At 36.7% G+C, this 14,330-nt stretch overlaps 1 protein-coding gene across 1 annotated transcript in view; it reads left to right on the plus strand.

The window, feature by feature from the left end:
• The first annotated feature begins 2,357 nt into the window (after nucleotides 1-2,357).
• The window catches only part of LOC147751102 (uncharacterized), a 44,359-nt gene continuing 32,386 nt past the window's right edge, over nucleotides 2,358-14,330 (plus strand). Inside the window, 1 exon segment of the mRNA XM_086932624.1 lies at nucleotides 2,358-3,602. Within this exon segment, the coding sequence (XP_086788750.1) occupies nucleotides 2,358-3,602 (1,245 nt within the window).

Below are 14,330 nucleotides of genomic sequence, written 5' to 3' on the forward strand. Positions count from 1 at the left end.
GAATGGGTCTCATTTCTCTAATTAATTAATGTTTTGTGTTTGTTTAAATAATAGTTTCCGAGAGAGGCCTTAGGCCTGCAAAAAGAAGGCGCTTCGAATTCTGTCCAGAAAGGAGCCTTGCACAGAAGTGGAAACTTTTACCATGTCGACAATTTTGTCAGAAAAATACTGTTTAATAAGTTGTGCTTAACATGCTCATGGTGAGAAAGTTTCAAGGACAGGAAGCGGCAAGATTGCCAAGGCAAGGAAGTCATGAACTGTAGCTTGAGTGAAATTATACATTTTCGAGGAAGCAAAATTACACGAAAGCAAAGGACAATAGGGCTAAAGAAGAGCCCGTTCTCGGTTTGAAAATGGTGATGACACAATATGGTCTGACATAAGACAGCCAATGGGAACTCTGGATGGCAAAGAAATATGAACAGTTTTGAGAAGATTAGCTAGTTAGAAAGGTATAAAACCTGGCCCCATGAGCAGGAGGGGATATTCTTCTTGTTTCCTGATTGCTGAAGGGCCTGACATGCTGTTGGACTTTTGGCACACGTAAGGACAGCAGTTTTTAAGATTATTCTTTCTAGGTGAAGTGAGTTTTAGACAGGGTGTTAGAATTAGGGAATGGAAACTTATATTTTGCTTTAATTCATGCTGCTTGATTTGCCTTTGAAGTGTCCGTCTAATAAGTCTTTTCTTTAACAAGATGTTGCTTTCATTTTGCTAATAAAATAAAAATTCTTAATTGAAAATACTCTTTCCTTGAATAATAAAGATAATAAAAATTAGATTTGAAATGACAAGCTGGTCTTGTTTATTCATGGTCTAGTTACCATCAGTTAATCCATTCGCCTTTGTGACTTAATTAAATGGCATATGTTTAAATCCATGGTAAGAAATGATAAACTGCAGTTGTAAATAATTTTGTAAATAGTTTGTGAATAGATCTGATTAATTAGGTCACATGATTTAGTCGCTCAAAAATTGTCTCGTTAGTTTATGGGCCTTGGTAAGTGTTTCATGATTAATGGTGAGTATTGTGGAGATAAATAGCGTTTGTGAGACAGTTTTTCATTAGGAGTGCTGGATCAATTACTTGGTAGCAGAGTTACGGTTACTATGGTAACTGACATGTCTGAACATGTTACGTTTGTTTAGTTGGTATTGTAGTCAAAAGGTTTTTTCCAGCAGTGTGAAATTTCCTAGTTATACTGGCAAGTGCAGAGTAGTGTGACAAGAGAAGTTACACAGTGCATTTGTTCTGTTTCAAAATAGTGGTATTGTTGTATATCACAAGTTTTGTGGACGTACAGCACAAGTTTAGGGATTTTAGGTGTGTTAGGTAAAATGTATAGTGAGGATTGTCTATGAAATTGTAGCTTTTGAGTATAGGGACATTTGTTCTGTTTTTAAAACTCACTGTGAAAAGAGTAGTAAAATTTATCCAAGCTTGAGTGAAGGGTAGGAAGTGTTGTTTATTCTTACTGTCAAGTGAGGATTTTATTGGCGGGTTAAAGTCCTACCGAAATTTCATGTATGGATGATTATGGATTCCTTCTGTATCATTGTGTGTGTTAGAAGGGTAGGGCAAGGCTACTTGTTTTATCAACGAAGTTAAAAATCTTGTGAAAATAGCGTGGTCTATTTCATGCGAAAGAATACTTGAATGATTGAGAAAGCTATTGCTTTAATTTAGTGAAACAGACAAATGGTTTGCTTTTGTAAAGTTACTAACTGAATACCATTGAAAGTTTTGTAAAATATGGCGCTGTGAAAATATTTTGTAAAGGAGGTGTCAGTGTCAGAGCAGAGCGAGGACAGTGAAGCTGCAGCGGCAGCATACGTCACGGGGGTCGCGCTGTGATTGGCTAACATATGTCACAGTATTCGCGTTCTGATTGGCTCATGTGACCAAGCAGGTTTGCAGCTGATTGGTTCATTCGGAAAATTCAGTAATTCTATTGGCTGAGCAGAGTAGTGACGTAACCTAACCTGATTGGTTTGTTGGAGAGTTTCGCCCAAGGATTGGCTGGTGTAGCGGAACAACAAGGAAATATTTACGATTAATTTCATAGTAAGCGGAATTGTTTAAAAACATGGATTATTATTATATGAAAGAGGAAAAGAAGCTTTCATGGTTTCAGAAATTGAAAAATATATTTAAAAATGACAAGAAAATTGAAACGCGAGGTGGAAGATTACTTCATAAGTACAAAACACCTGCAGCTTATATGTCAGGTGAATATGGTTATCATACTTGCCTTTGGATGGAGAATTGGATGGAATATACCGAAAATGATGGTGTATTGGCATGACCGGAAGAAGGGTCATTTAATATTAAGGTGTTGAAAAACTTAAGAGAAAAAATGAAGACTCTTGTACCAAAACCTAGACCTACACAATTTGAGGCTTTAGCTGAATGGGAGTATAAGATGTTTGAATTAGAACGTGAAAACAGAGGTGTAACAAGAGGCACTAGATTAGACATTAATAGAGAATCTCATGAAGATAGAATGGATCGTTGGAGACAAGCAGATATGTGTAATGGTTTGTTCCCTGCAAGATTTAGTGAGGTAACAGGTCAAAAGAGTACTGAACAGAAAAATAATATTGGTGAAGATAGTGAATTAGAAGATACGGTGTTAGAAGAAATTTATATCACAAAATCGAAACCGCCACCTTATCAACCAGTTTGTTCATGGTCTTTCCCAACAATTCCTCAAGGAACTTCTCCAAGTGCTCCTCCTAGGGAAATTAGTGATGAAACTCCACCTAGATTAAATCAGAATAATGCAAAATTTCCTGAGAGAGTAGAAACAAGAACTAATTCTAGTATATCTGGAGAAAGTAGAAATGATGCTGAAACTCCAGTTCAGAGAAATAGAATCCCAAGAAATGTAATGGGAACAGAAAGATGTGAGGATATACCAAATGCCTCAGAATATTTCCGATCAAAAGATGAATTAATACAATAGTTAACTAAAAGCATGGAAGCAGTAACAGTACCAGTAACAATTGAACCTGTTCTTCCAGTTTTTGATCAAAGGGAAATTAGACATTCAGCTCTGACTGTTCCATTAAACGCAGAAATTCAGAAAGTGGCTGAAAAATTTTATTCAGATTTAACAGAAATTCACCGAGAGGAAAAGATGCCCGATTTAACTTTTAATCAAAGTTTGTCAAATGATCAAACTCCATCTGTTGCAGGATCTGATTCTGGAACTCCAGAAAAGAGTATAAATAAAATAGATTTAACGCAGACTCCACAGACCCCAGAATTTAAATTACTTGATGTCGCAAAATTGAAGGCGGATTTGGAGGAATTGATTATTGGCACAATTGGACCTGACAGTTTAAAGCTATATCAAGATGATGAATTATTGTTTATTTGTAAAAGTATACAATGGAAAACGAAAACCAAGTATGATCAATTAGAGGAAATGGCTGCTGAATTAGAAATATATTTGAGCAGACAGAAAAATTTGCAGAAACATTACAGAGTAGATTTCTCTGAAAAAGATATCGAAAACATGACCACCACAGGAAGAATAATTCATATAAAAGAATTAATAATTTTTCTAAAAAGATTAGGGGAATTAAGCAAATGGAGAGTGAAATGGACAAAGAAAAGAGAGGAAGACAAAAGAGAAAGAGGGGAAATAGCAACTGAGTTTCCTATGAGAGACATAGCTGGCGGAGGGTATGTTCATGTTCCATGGACAAGACAGGACATTTTACTGTTTACAAATTATTTTCCTCGATTGAGAGAAAAACCTGTGGAATGGTATCGACAGGTAGAAAGATTTGTTAAGGTTTCAAAAGTTCTGTGGATTGATCTTGATGGATTCTTTGACATTGTTGTTCCTTCAGATCTTTGGACAAAATGTAAAATTTCTATAGATTGGCCCAAAGAAGAACCTGCTCGAGATAAAATAACAGGTGCACCTTCACCTGATGTTATAAATCTGTATGATAAGGTGATTGTGTGGCTGAAAAACAAGATTCCCCAAGAAGTAGATTGGGTTAAAATAGACAGAACAAATCAGGAACCAAAAGAATCAGTGCATTCATTCTATGAAAGATTACTGCTGGTATTTAAACAATACAGTGGTTACGAGGAATTGAGTGAAAAGGATATGAGCCATTTCATATACAGATTTGTTTATGGCTTGAGACCTGAAATTGGTGAGATGATTAGATCAGGATTAGTTGGTTGGCAATCACTCACAGTTGATGACATTTTGAGAAAAGCAAAATACTGCAGTGATGAGATAGATGCTAAACAAAAGAAGCTAAAAGAAAAAGCTATGTGGGCACAGGTAAAAGTGGCTGAACAACAAATTGCAACTTTAGAAAACAAAAATGTTCACCAGAATCAAGGGAAATTTAAAGGTAATTATAATAAACCAAAATTGATGGGTAATATTGAAGAATTAAAGCAGAAACTCCCATGTTTTAATTGCGGCGAAATTGGACACTGGAAGCGCGAATATAAGAATCCGCCCAGAAATTTTAAAAATACATCATTAAATCCACAGATGCAGAATGAGAAAAATCAGTAGCAACAGCTACAGCGACAGGTAGTGACTCATCAAAGTCAGATTCCACAACCGCCACTTCCAAATTGTGTAAATTTGCAGAGATACAATACAGAAACAGGATTCTGCGGAGGTGAACTGGTAAACAGATCTCCAAGAGTGAATGTGTTGAATGTTTCTCAACAATATTGGTTGAAAGAAAATGAAGGAAGCGATTCTGAGGATTACTTATGACGGTGCCTGAGAGAGGAGGAAGAGTGTGTGCTTGGAGCCACTCTTGAGGTAGATCAGTCTGGTCAGTTTGTAAATGGTAAAGTGAATGATGTAGAAATCACTTTTCTAGTGGACACAGGTGCTACCAGTTCTACCGTTAGATCAGTGGAAATAGAAAGCCTACCTCTCCTCAGGGACTCAATCCAAGTAGTTGGCGTAGCTAATCAACAGATTAAAACAGATTTAACAGAACCAGTTAAAGGTGAAATTGGTAAATTTAAAGACAAACATAGATTTGTAGTCTGTGATAGCAGTCCTGTAAACTTGTTAGGAAGGGACATTCTTTGCAAGATGAACTGTAAAATATATTGCTCACCGAATGGTATTGAGCTCCAAACTCAAGATGAAGATGGCCTTTATAAATTAACAAAGTTAATGGTTGAAGCAGAAGAAAGTAAATTATTTCCTGCTTTTGACAAAAATGATTTACCTGAAGAATTAAAAGAGACAGTCAATGCTAAAATTTGGTATTTATTTGGAGACGAAATGGGTTTGATGAAACATGTAGACCCAGTAAAAATAACTGTAAGACAAGGAGCAGATTATCCAAACATTCCTCAGTATAAAATGAAAGCAGAAGTTATTGAAGGTGTCATACCTGTAATTGAAAAACTTTATAAAACAAGGTGTTTTAAAAGAAATTGAGAGCAGTCCATGTAATTCACCGATTATGGGATTCAAAAAACCAAACGGAACTTTCAGGATTGTTCAAGACCTGAGAAAGGTAATCAAATAGTTGTTCCATGTTGCCCAGTTGTACCAAACCCAGCGGTAATTCTATATCAGATTCCACATGATACAGAATGGAATACAGTTATAGACCTTTGTAACGCTTTCTTTACTGTTCCATTGCATCCAGAAAGCCAACAAATTTTTGCATTCAGATTCCAAGAACGTATTCTAGCATGGTGTCGTATCCCTCAAGGGTATACAGAGAGTCCAATAATTTTTAATCAGTTGCTAAAGAAATCCTTGGAAAATCTACATTTACCTGGAAAATCAACATTAGTGCAGTATATTGATGATCTCCTTGTAGCTGCAAAAACACGATACAACTGTGTGACAGATACCATAACTCTTTTGAATCATTTGGCAGATGAGGGACATAAAGTGTCTCCTGCAAAATTACAGTTTTGTAAACAAGAAGTACAATATCTTGGTCACAGAATCGCAAAAGGAATTAGACAAGTGACAATTGAAAGAACAAAAATGATTCAAGCAATGCAACCTCCGGAAACACAGAGACAGGTCAGAATGTTTCTAGGAATGGTAGGATATTGTCATCAATGGATTAGTGCATTTTCAGTGATTGCAAAACCATTGCAGAGATTGACAAAAGCAGACATAAAAGACCCAATTACCCTAACAGAAACTGAGTTAGAGGCTTTTGAGCAGTTAAAAAGATGTTTGTGTGAAGCTCCAGCATTAGGACTGCCAGACTACGAAAAAGAATTTGAGCTGTATTGCAGTGAAAGGGAAGGATGTGCATTATCAGTTTTGATTCAAAGACATGGGAAACTGAGAAAGCCAATAGCATATTTCTCAGCTGTTCTTGATCCTGTAGCAAAAGCATTACCAGGTTGCTTGAAAGCAGTAGCTGCAACACGTGTGAGTCTGGAACAAAGTGAAGGGATAATATTGGGGTTTCCTGTAAAAGTATATGTGCCCCATTCAGTTGAGATTCTTCTCACCAGAAGTAAAACATAACATTTAACAAGCAATAGATTGATAACATTTGAAAAAGTTATTTTGGGATCAGATAATGTTTCAATTGCAAGATTTGTGAATTTAAATCCTTCCATATTATTACCTGATGGTACTGTGACAGAAATCAGAAATGAAAATGACATTGATCATGAATGCTTGGATGTTTTAGAATATTGTACCAAGCCTAGGTAGGACATTAAAGATGTTCCGTTAACTGAATCAGATTTTGTTTATTTTGTTGATGGTTCATGCTCAAGAACAGATGAAGGCATTCTGAGTGCAGCATACTCTGTCTGTACAGTTGCAGACATAGTTGAAGCTTCTTGTCTCAAAGGAAATCGTTCAGCTCAAATAGCAGAATTGATTGCTTTGATTCTTGCAAGTGAAAGTGCAAAAGGTTTCAAAATTACCATAGTGACTGATAGTCAGTATGGGTATGGCGTAGTCCATTACTATGGCCAGCTCTGGTCACAAAGAGGTTATTTAACTTCTGCGGGAACACCTATCAGGAATGCAAAATTGATCAAAAGGCTGATTGATGGAATTCAGCTACAAGAGAAAATTGCTGTAGTAAAATGTACAGCTCATACGATTACATGACAAAAGGAAATGCATATGCTGATGAAATTGCCAAATTCTGTGCAAAGAATAATATGTCCATTAATCGGGAAAAAGACAATGAACATGTTTGGAACTCACTTATGCTAACATCTGTAGTTGAGACATGGCAAGGAGTAAAAGATTTACAAGATGAGGCAGATAATGAGGAAAAAGACACATGGTTAAAAGCAGGTTGTAGACAGCGAGAAGAAGATTAAATTTGGGTTTACAAAGATGACAGGCCAGTAATGCCAAACTGCATGATTGCTGACATGGCACAAATGTATCATGGTCCAGGACATTTAGGAAGAGATTTAATGATCAGGTTGTTTAGGCAAACATGGTACAATCCAAAATTCAGAATAATTGCAGAATCTTTTTGTCAGAGATGCTTGATCTGCCAACAGATCAATCCGAACAGAAAAACAGTTGTAAGCTTGGGAACCATAGGACGGGAGGGTGGCCCTTTTACCAGGTTACAGATGGATTTCATTGATATGCCACCCTATAACAGATTAAGATATGTCTTGGTGATAATCTGTCTGTTTTCGAGATGGGTGGAAGCATTCCCAACTCGTCACAATGATTCAGTTACTGTGGCAAAATTGCTCTTAAGAGAAATCATACCTAGGTATGGATTTCCGGTGACGGTCGAGACTGATCGTGGCACACATTTTGAAAACAGACTGTTACAAATGATTTGTGAAGCACTCGGTATAAAACAAAAGCTTCACTGTGCTTACAGACCAGAAGCATCAGGTGTTGTTGAGCAAGTCAATGGTACAATAAAGAATAGGCTGGCAAAAATGTGTTTGGCTACAGGAATGAAGTGGACTGATGCACTTCCACTTGTTTTGATGTCATTAAGAAGTACTCCAGATAGAAAAACTGGTTTAAACCCACATGAAATACTCATGGGCAGAGTCATGAGACAAGCATTTGTTCCAGTTGATAAAGTACTAAGTATAAATGATAGTGCAATTATGGACAACTGCAAGAACCTTTCTGACGTGGTGACTTCTGTGTTCCATCAGGTGGGAACTGAAGTACTTTCAAAAGAAAAAGAACAAGCTCATAATCTGTTGCCAGGAGACTGGGTGAGGACAAAGGTTCTTCGAAGAAGGAATTGTCTGGTACCCAGGTGGCAGAAGGCAAGACAGGTGATTCTTGTCACAACAAATGCAGTAAAGTGTAGAGGTCTGAAAAGATGGATTCATGCTAGTCATACCATTCGAGTGGCCCCACCTGAAAATCCTGACTAAGGTGATACAACAACTGATTTAGATTCTGAAGAAGAACCTGAAAGAAATCCAGATTCTGAAGATCGACAAGGAAGTCGACATCTGGAAGATTCAAATGCGAATGAGGCATTGAATGAAAAAGATCTAGAAATTGCAATACTAGAATCCGAAAATGATGAAGATCTGCTAGAAAAAGAAGCAGAAAAGGAGTCTGGTCAAGAAGTGAATCCAGATCAGGAGAGTATTGAAAAGCGGACTGGAAGCTCTGGAAGAAGGAACGAAAATTCTGAAACTGGTGGATTGGAAATAATTAAAGAAGAAGAAGAAGATGAATTACCAAGTACCAGCTATAAGGATGATGTTCCTAACCGAGTGAAGCTGCAGAGTAAAGAAGTACCAGAATCTAGAGCTGATATCACAGAAAGCGAAACAGATGAAAGTGATGATGAATCCAATGTGAAAAGATCGAGAAAAAGAGCTTGGAGAGTTGAATGCAATCTAACTGAGCCAAAGAAGAAACTCTCAAGAAAAGGAGATAATTGGCCAAATGAGAATGAGAGTCTGAAATTCAAATTAGTGAACAAATCAAAAGAACAAGTTAATGAAATCTCAAATCAGAAAAGTGATTCAGATAAGACAAATCAAGCAGGAAAGAAAATAGTAGTGATTAGCAGTAGAGCAAAGAGGGTGTTAAAGCCTAATCAAAAATATAAGTCACCTGAGTGGACTTATATCATCATCCCACCAGTAGTGGAAGTGAATAGTAGTAACCAAGAAGATATAGATGACACAAGGGATAATGATTGATTTTGTTTTCACATAAAGTTGAAAAATTGTAGGTGACACAAGGTCGAAGAAATTGTGTTAGGTGACACAAGGTTGAAGAAATTGTGTTAGCTGGAAAAACACATTGATGTAAGACGTAAGGTCGAAGAAAAGCTGTTAGAGGATTCTTTCATTTAAAAAAAAGAAGTAAACAAGGTTCAGTAGGGAATGTTTTTCAGAAATAATGGGGGATATATTTGGTGCAATAATACCTATGGTGGAGATAACCCTGAATGCAAATAAAATCAGAAAAGTGTCTACAATTGTTGACAGATTGTCAACAGACACTACAAGTGGATTTCAATTAGTTGATACAGTACTCATTGCTATGAGGTCAATGGTAATGCAGAACCGTCTTGCTTTAGACATTCCGCTTGCACAAGTGGGAGGAGTTTGTGGGATTTTACATGTCAAGCATTGCTGTACAAACATTCCAGATAAGAGCCAGAACATAGAGTTGTTTATCAAAAATATTACTGAGTTACATACTGAGATAGGACCTTTAGAAGATGAACATTTTTCAGAACGTTTGAGCAAAAGATTTGCAGCAATCAGAAACTGGTTTCAAGAGATTGACAGTTCAATCATTGGTAAAATACTTTATCCTGTAATATTTATAGTTATAGTGACGCTTTTGTTAAAAATTAGTTGCATGACACACAAGAGAAAGAAATATGTAAAGGAAAAGAAAAGAATTTATAAGCTCCGAAAAGAACAAGAAATGGAAATAGAATTTGAAGACTTTTGTAGAGCCCAATATGAGAGTTGTAGACAAACTGCTGAATCAAAGGTTTAGAAAAACGAATATAGTGTATGTTCAAAACATGTTCGAAGAATTAAAATTTTGCTAAACTTTTGGGTGTTGTTTGGTGATTATGAAATCACCAGATGAGGGAGTTGATGGAGCGAGCTGATGAATAAAATTTTGTTCAAACTCGCAAATCTAAACTTCCATAACAAATGTAACTGTATTAATAAGCATGTGTGGAAATCATTAACCAACTTAGTTTTAAAAATGCATGCATTCAGAAAAAAACATGTGGGACTAATTTTTATGCTCTATGTTGCAATTGCAAGTGTGTGGAAAATAATAAACTAAACTAGTCTATTGTCTTTGTCAGTATTAAATGCAGCTGTTTAATTAATGGCATGTGCCTATTTGTGTGCTTATGTTATGGTATGTCTTTTCTGTGGCAAAAGCTCATGAAGAATCCTTGTGGCCTGAAAGAAGAAGGTAGACATAAATGCTGTTCTGTGTGCTTAGCTAGGTAACATAAATTAATGAGTTAATAATTAGCAAAGGGGGTTGGTAACAGAATGGGTCTCATTTCTCTAATTAATTAATGTTTTGTGTTTGTTTAAATAATAGTTTCCGAGAGAGACCTCAGGCCTGCAAAACGATGGCGTTTTGAATTCTGTCCAGAAAAGAGCCTTGCACAGAAGTGGAAACTTTTACCACGTCGACAATTTTGTCAAAAAAATACTGTTTAATAAGTTGTGCTTAACGTGCTCATGGAGAAAAAGTTTCAAGGACAGGAAGCGGCAAGATTGCCAAGGCAAGGAAGTCATGAACTGTAGCTCGAGTGAAATGATACATTTTCGAGGAAGCGAAATGACATGAAAGCAAAGGACAATAGGGCTAAAGAAGAACCTGTTCTCAGTTTGAAAATGGTGATGACACAATATGGTCTGACATAAGACAGCCAATGGGAACTCTGGATGGCAAAGAAATATGCAGCAGTCTTTAAGATTATTCTTTCTAGCTGAAGTGAGTTTTAGACAGGGTGTTAGAATTAGGGAATGGAAACTCATATTTTGCTTTAATTCATGCTGATTGATTTGCCTTTGAAGTGTCAGTCTAATAAGTCTTTTCTTTAACAAGATGTTGCTTTCATTTTGCTAATAAAATAAAAATTCTTAATTGAAAATGCTCTTTCCTTGAATAATAAAGATAATACAAATTAGATTTGAAATGACAAGCTGGTCTTGTTTATTCATGGTCTAGTTACCATCAGTTAATCCATTCGCCTTTGTGACTTAATTAAATGACATATGTTTAAATCCAGGGTAAGAAATGATAAACTGCAGTTGTAAATAATTTTGTAAATAGTTTGTGAATAGATCTGATTAATTAGGTCACATGATTCAGTCGCTCAAAAATTGTCTCGTTAGTTTATGGGCCTTGGTAAGTGTTTCATGATTAATGGTGAGTGTTGTGGAGATAAGTAGCGTTTGTGAGACAGTTTTTCATTTTGAGCGCTGGATCAGATGCAATTTTGCCAGATCGGTCTGAATGACAGAAACCAGGTAGTAATCAGATCTCTTACCCGAGCCAATCCGAGGACCTTATTGAAACGGTCTCGGTATCGTATTGCTAGGATCGTTTCTTCCATCGTAGCCTGAGTTTTGCCTGTGACTTGGCTTGCCATATCGGAGCAGAAGAAACAAAAATAAAATTCCTGCTATGAGTCCCAAAATAAGAGGCAGGCCACCGAAAAGAGAGTGCACAAAATTCAGGAAGATGCCCAGAACCATTTCAAAAGGTGTTAACAGTCCTGAAAATGTTGTCTTAAATAAATGTGCGATGCCACTGGTATCTGACATGTTTAAAATTTGGCTTAACATTTCTACAAAATGCATGGGCAGTTTGTCGATAATAGGGTATGTATCACTGTCGCTGTCCTTGCAGCTTGCAGGTCATACTTCTCTTTGGACGAGGTTAAAGGCACAGTTGTCTGTAAAAGAATAGACTTCATTCTGCTTAAAGTATCAATTCGAATAGAAGAGATATTCACAGAAGGCCATAATGCCGCCTCCATGTCTGGATTTCTATTTGGATACAATACTTGCATACAACAAATGACCCTGGAAGTAACGCTCATGAGATAAGGTTTTCCTGGCATCATGCCACAACAGCTGTGGTCACTTAATATAACGTAGCTACCATTGGAAAGTTGTCTGAAAAAGGGCTCTATCTGTGTAGCTGGGGTGCCGTGCAGATGACATGAAAGGTTGTTTGATGAACCTTTGCAAGATCCATGCAAGTTTATACCTTGACATAGAAGTGTACCGCTCAGAGATGTTTTACAATTATTACCACTAAGAAATACTTCTTTCTTGCCCCACTCCAAAATCTATGTGCATAAGGTAAATTCCACGTTGATTTGATGTATCATTTACCCAACCTTTCATACAGGCCTGCTGGTATATACTTTTGGCAGTATTCAAACTGAAAAGTTGTTATCGGGATTGTAATGGTGCAATGTATTATCCATTCAATGACAGGTCTTTCTGACATTGTCAATGGTAATCTCTCAAGTTTTTCAATGCTCAGCACCGTATAGTCTGCTCCTTTTTGTGCCAACGAGATTTGTCTATCAGTAAGGTTAAAGAAAGAAAATAATGACGTTATGTTGATTAGACGCCATGGCACGTGACCTGAACGGAGGTTTTGTAACGTCCAGCCTAATTGTACAATAGAACGCAATTGGGACTGACCCTGTTGTAACATTATCATATCCTGTTCTATTATATCAATAGCAGATGATACAATGCTGTCCAGTGAATAGATTCTGGAGGACAGAGTCGTTAACCCATTGTCCACTACAAAAAGTGTTTTTTCCGAATTAATACGACCAATTTCTCGTATTTTTTCAGCAGTTTTAATTTGATTTAGTTTCCAAGCTTCATTGTAAGCTGCGTATATACCTTGTACCTGCCATTCTTTTTTACCCCAGATGGTTTTTGTCTCAATGTTGTTTTTCCAAAATTCAAAACCAAATGTAGACATTTTTTCATAACATTTCTCAGAATAAATCAGTTTAGCATTTGTCAACATGTTTTTCACTCCTGTCTTATTTAACATTTTGAAATAGAATGTTTCAGTATCCGTGACATTAAACCCGAGAAGTATGGGAATTTCTCATAAAATGTTTTTGAACTTCCTTTTTGTGGGGTTGGACAATGTTCCCATTGATTATAACTGAAAATATTTCTAGGATTTGCAGATTTATGCAGATAATGATGCCCAAAGTGGTTGAAACAGTACATTTCCTCATAGTTCGACAAACCCTGTAAATGATCATGTGCTGTACATTTTGCTGACATTTCTAAATCTGACATCATATTAATTATATTTTCAAAGTCCCAATCATCAGAGAAAGTACTAGGTGATACAAATTCACTTAAAGAAATCTTAAATTGATGTGGATATTTCAAGAGCACAACCGGGCCATAAATTTCCTAGTCAGTTTTGTCCCATGCTATACACCAGGTATAGGGATGGCTGTGATGTTCACTGATGGCAGTTTTCTTTTTTCTATGTGTGATGATCTGTGTGGTTTCAGGAACAAGTTGATGTTCTGACTTGAAGTGTCCATTGTACTATATTTCCATCAATAAATCTACCTAAACTTAAAACCAAGATGAGCCATAGAAGGAGGAAAAGTACGCCTAACACAATCCATATTTTAATCCATTGTGAAGTTAGAAATGTTTCTCTGAGTTGTTGAAAGAGTTCTGTGATTTTTTCTTTGAATGTTTTTGATGCTGGCTTGTCTCCATGTTCACTTGGATCATCGGGAAAGTCATCAAAGTTGATAAAGTAGCCAGATGCAGCTCTATCAATTGGTGGGATTGCTTCCAGATTTCCATTGATCTTTGGATTTTCTTTTGCTACATTTGCATAGTCCGAGGCTACATCGTTGTAGATCGGAGTTTCTTGGTGAACTGTTGCAATTTGGGTTTCAAGAGGCACAAGTTCCATGGCTTTGTTGCATAGTCCTTTTTTAATCACTGCAGGTTTGTCAAATGTGATTAGTCTCTCAGTTTGAACCTCTTGGATTGTAGCAAAATTTGGTCTTCTGCTATTTCTTGGGAGTCCACTGGGCCTACTACTTATTATTGGCCACAAGATTGTGGTTTCACCAGATCGATTGATACAGCTCGGTTCTCCTTTTTACCAGCAAGAGCGGTAGTACTACTGATGTTGTTCCGCTGACAGCTAAGACAGGTAATGCTTTTCTGTAAGAAGGCCCAAATTTTTTCTTCACCGCAATCTTTTCTCTGACCAGATCCCCAATCTTTGGAATCCAGACAGGTCTTGCTGGGACAGGGGGTTTTTATTCAGTGGTAGTTGGCTTTAGCTTTTCGTTAC

This window comes from Lissotriton vulgaris, chromosome 1_1, assembly GCF_964263255.1.
Source record: "Lissotriton vulgaris chromosome 1_1, aLisVul1.2, whole genome shotgun sequence".
Classification (NCBI taxonomy): Eukaryota; Metazoa; Chordata; class Amphibia; order Caudata; family Salamandridae; genus Lissotriton; species Lissotriton vulgaris.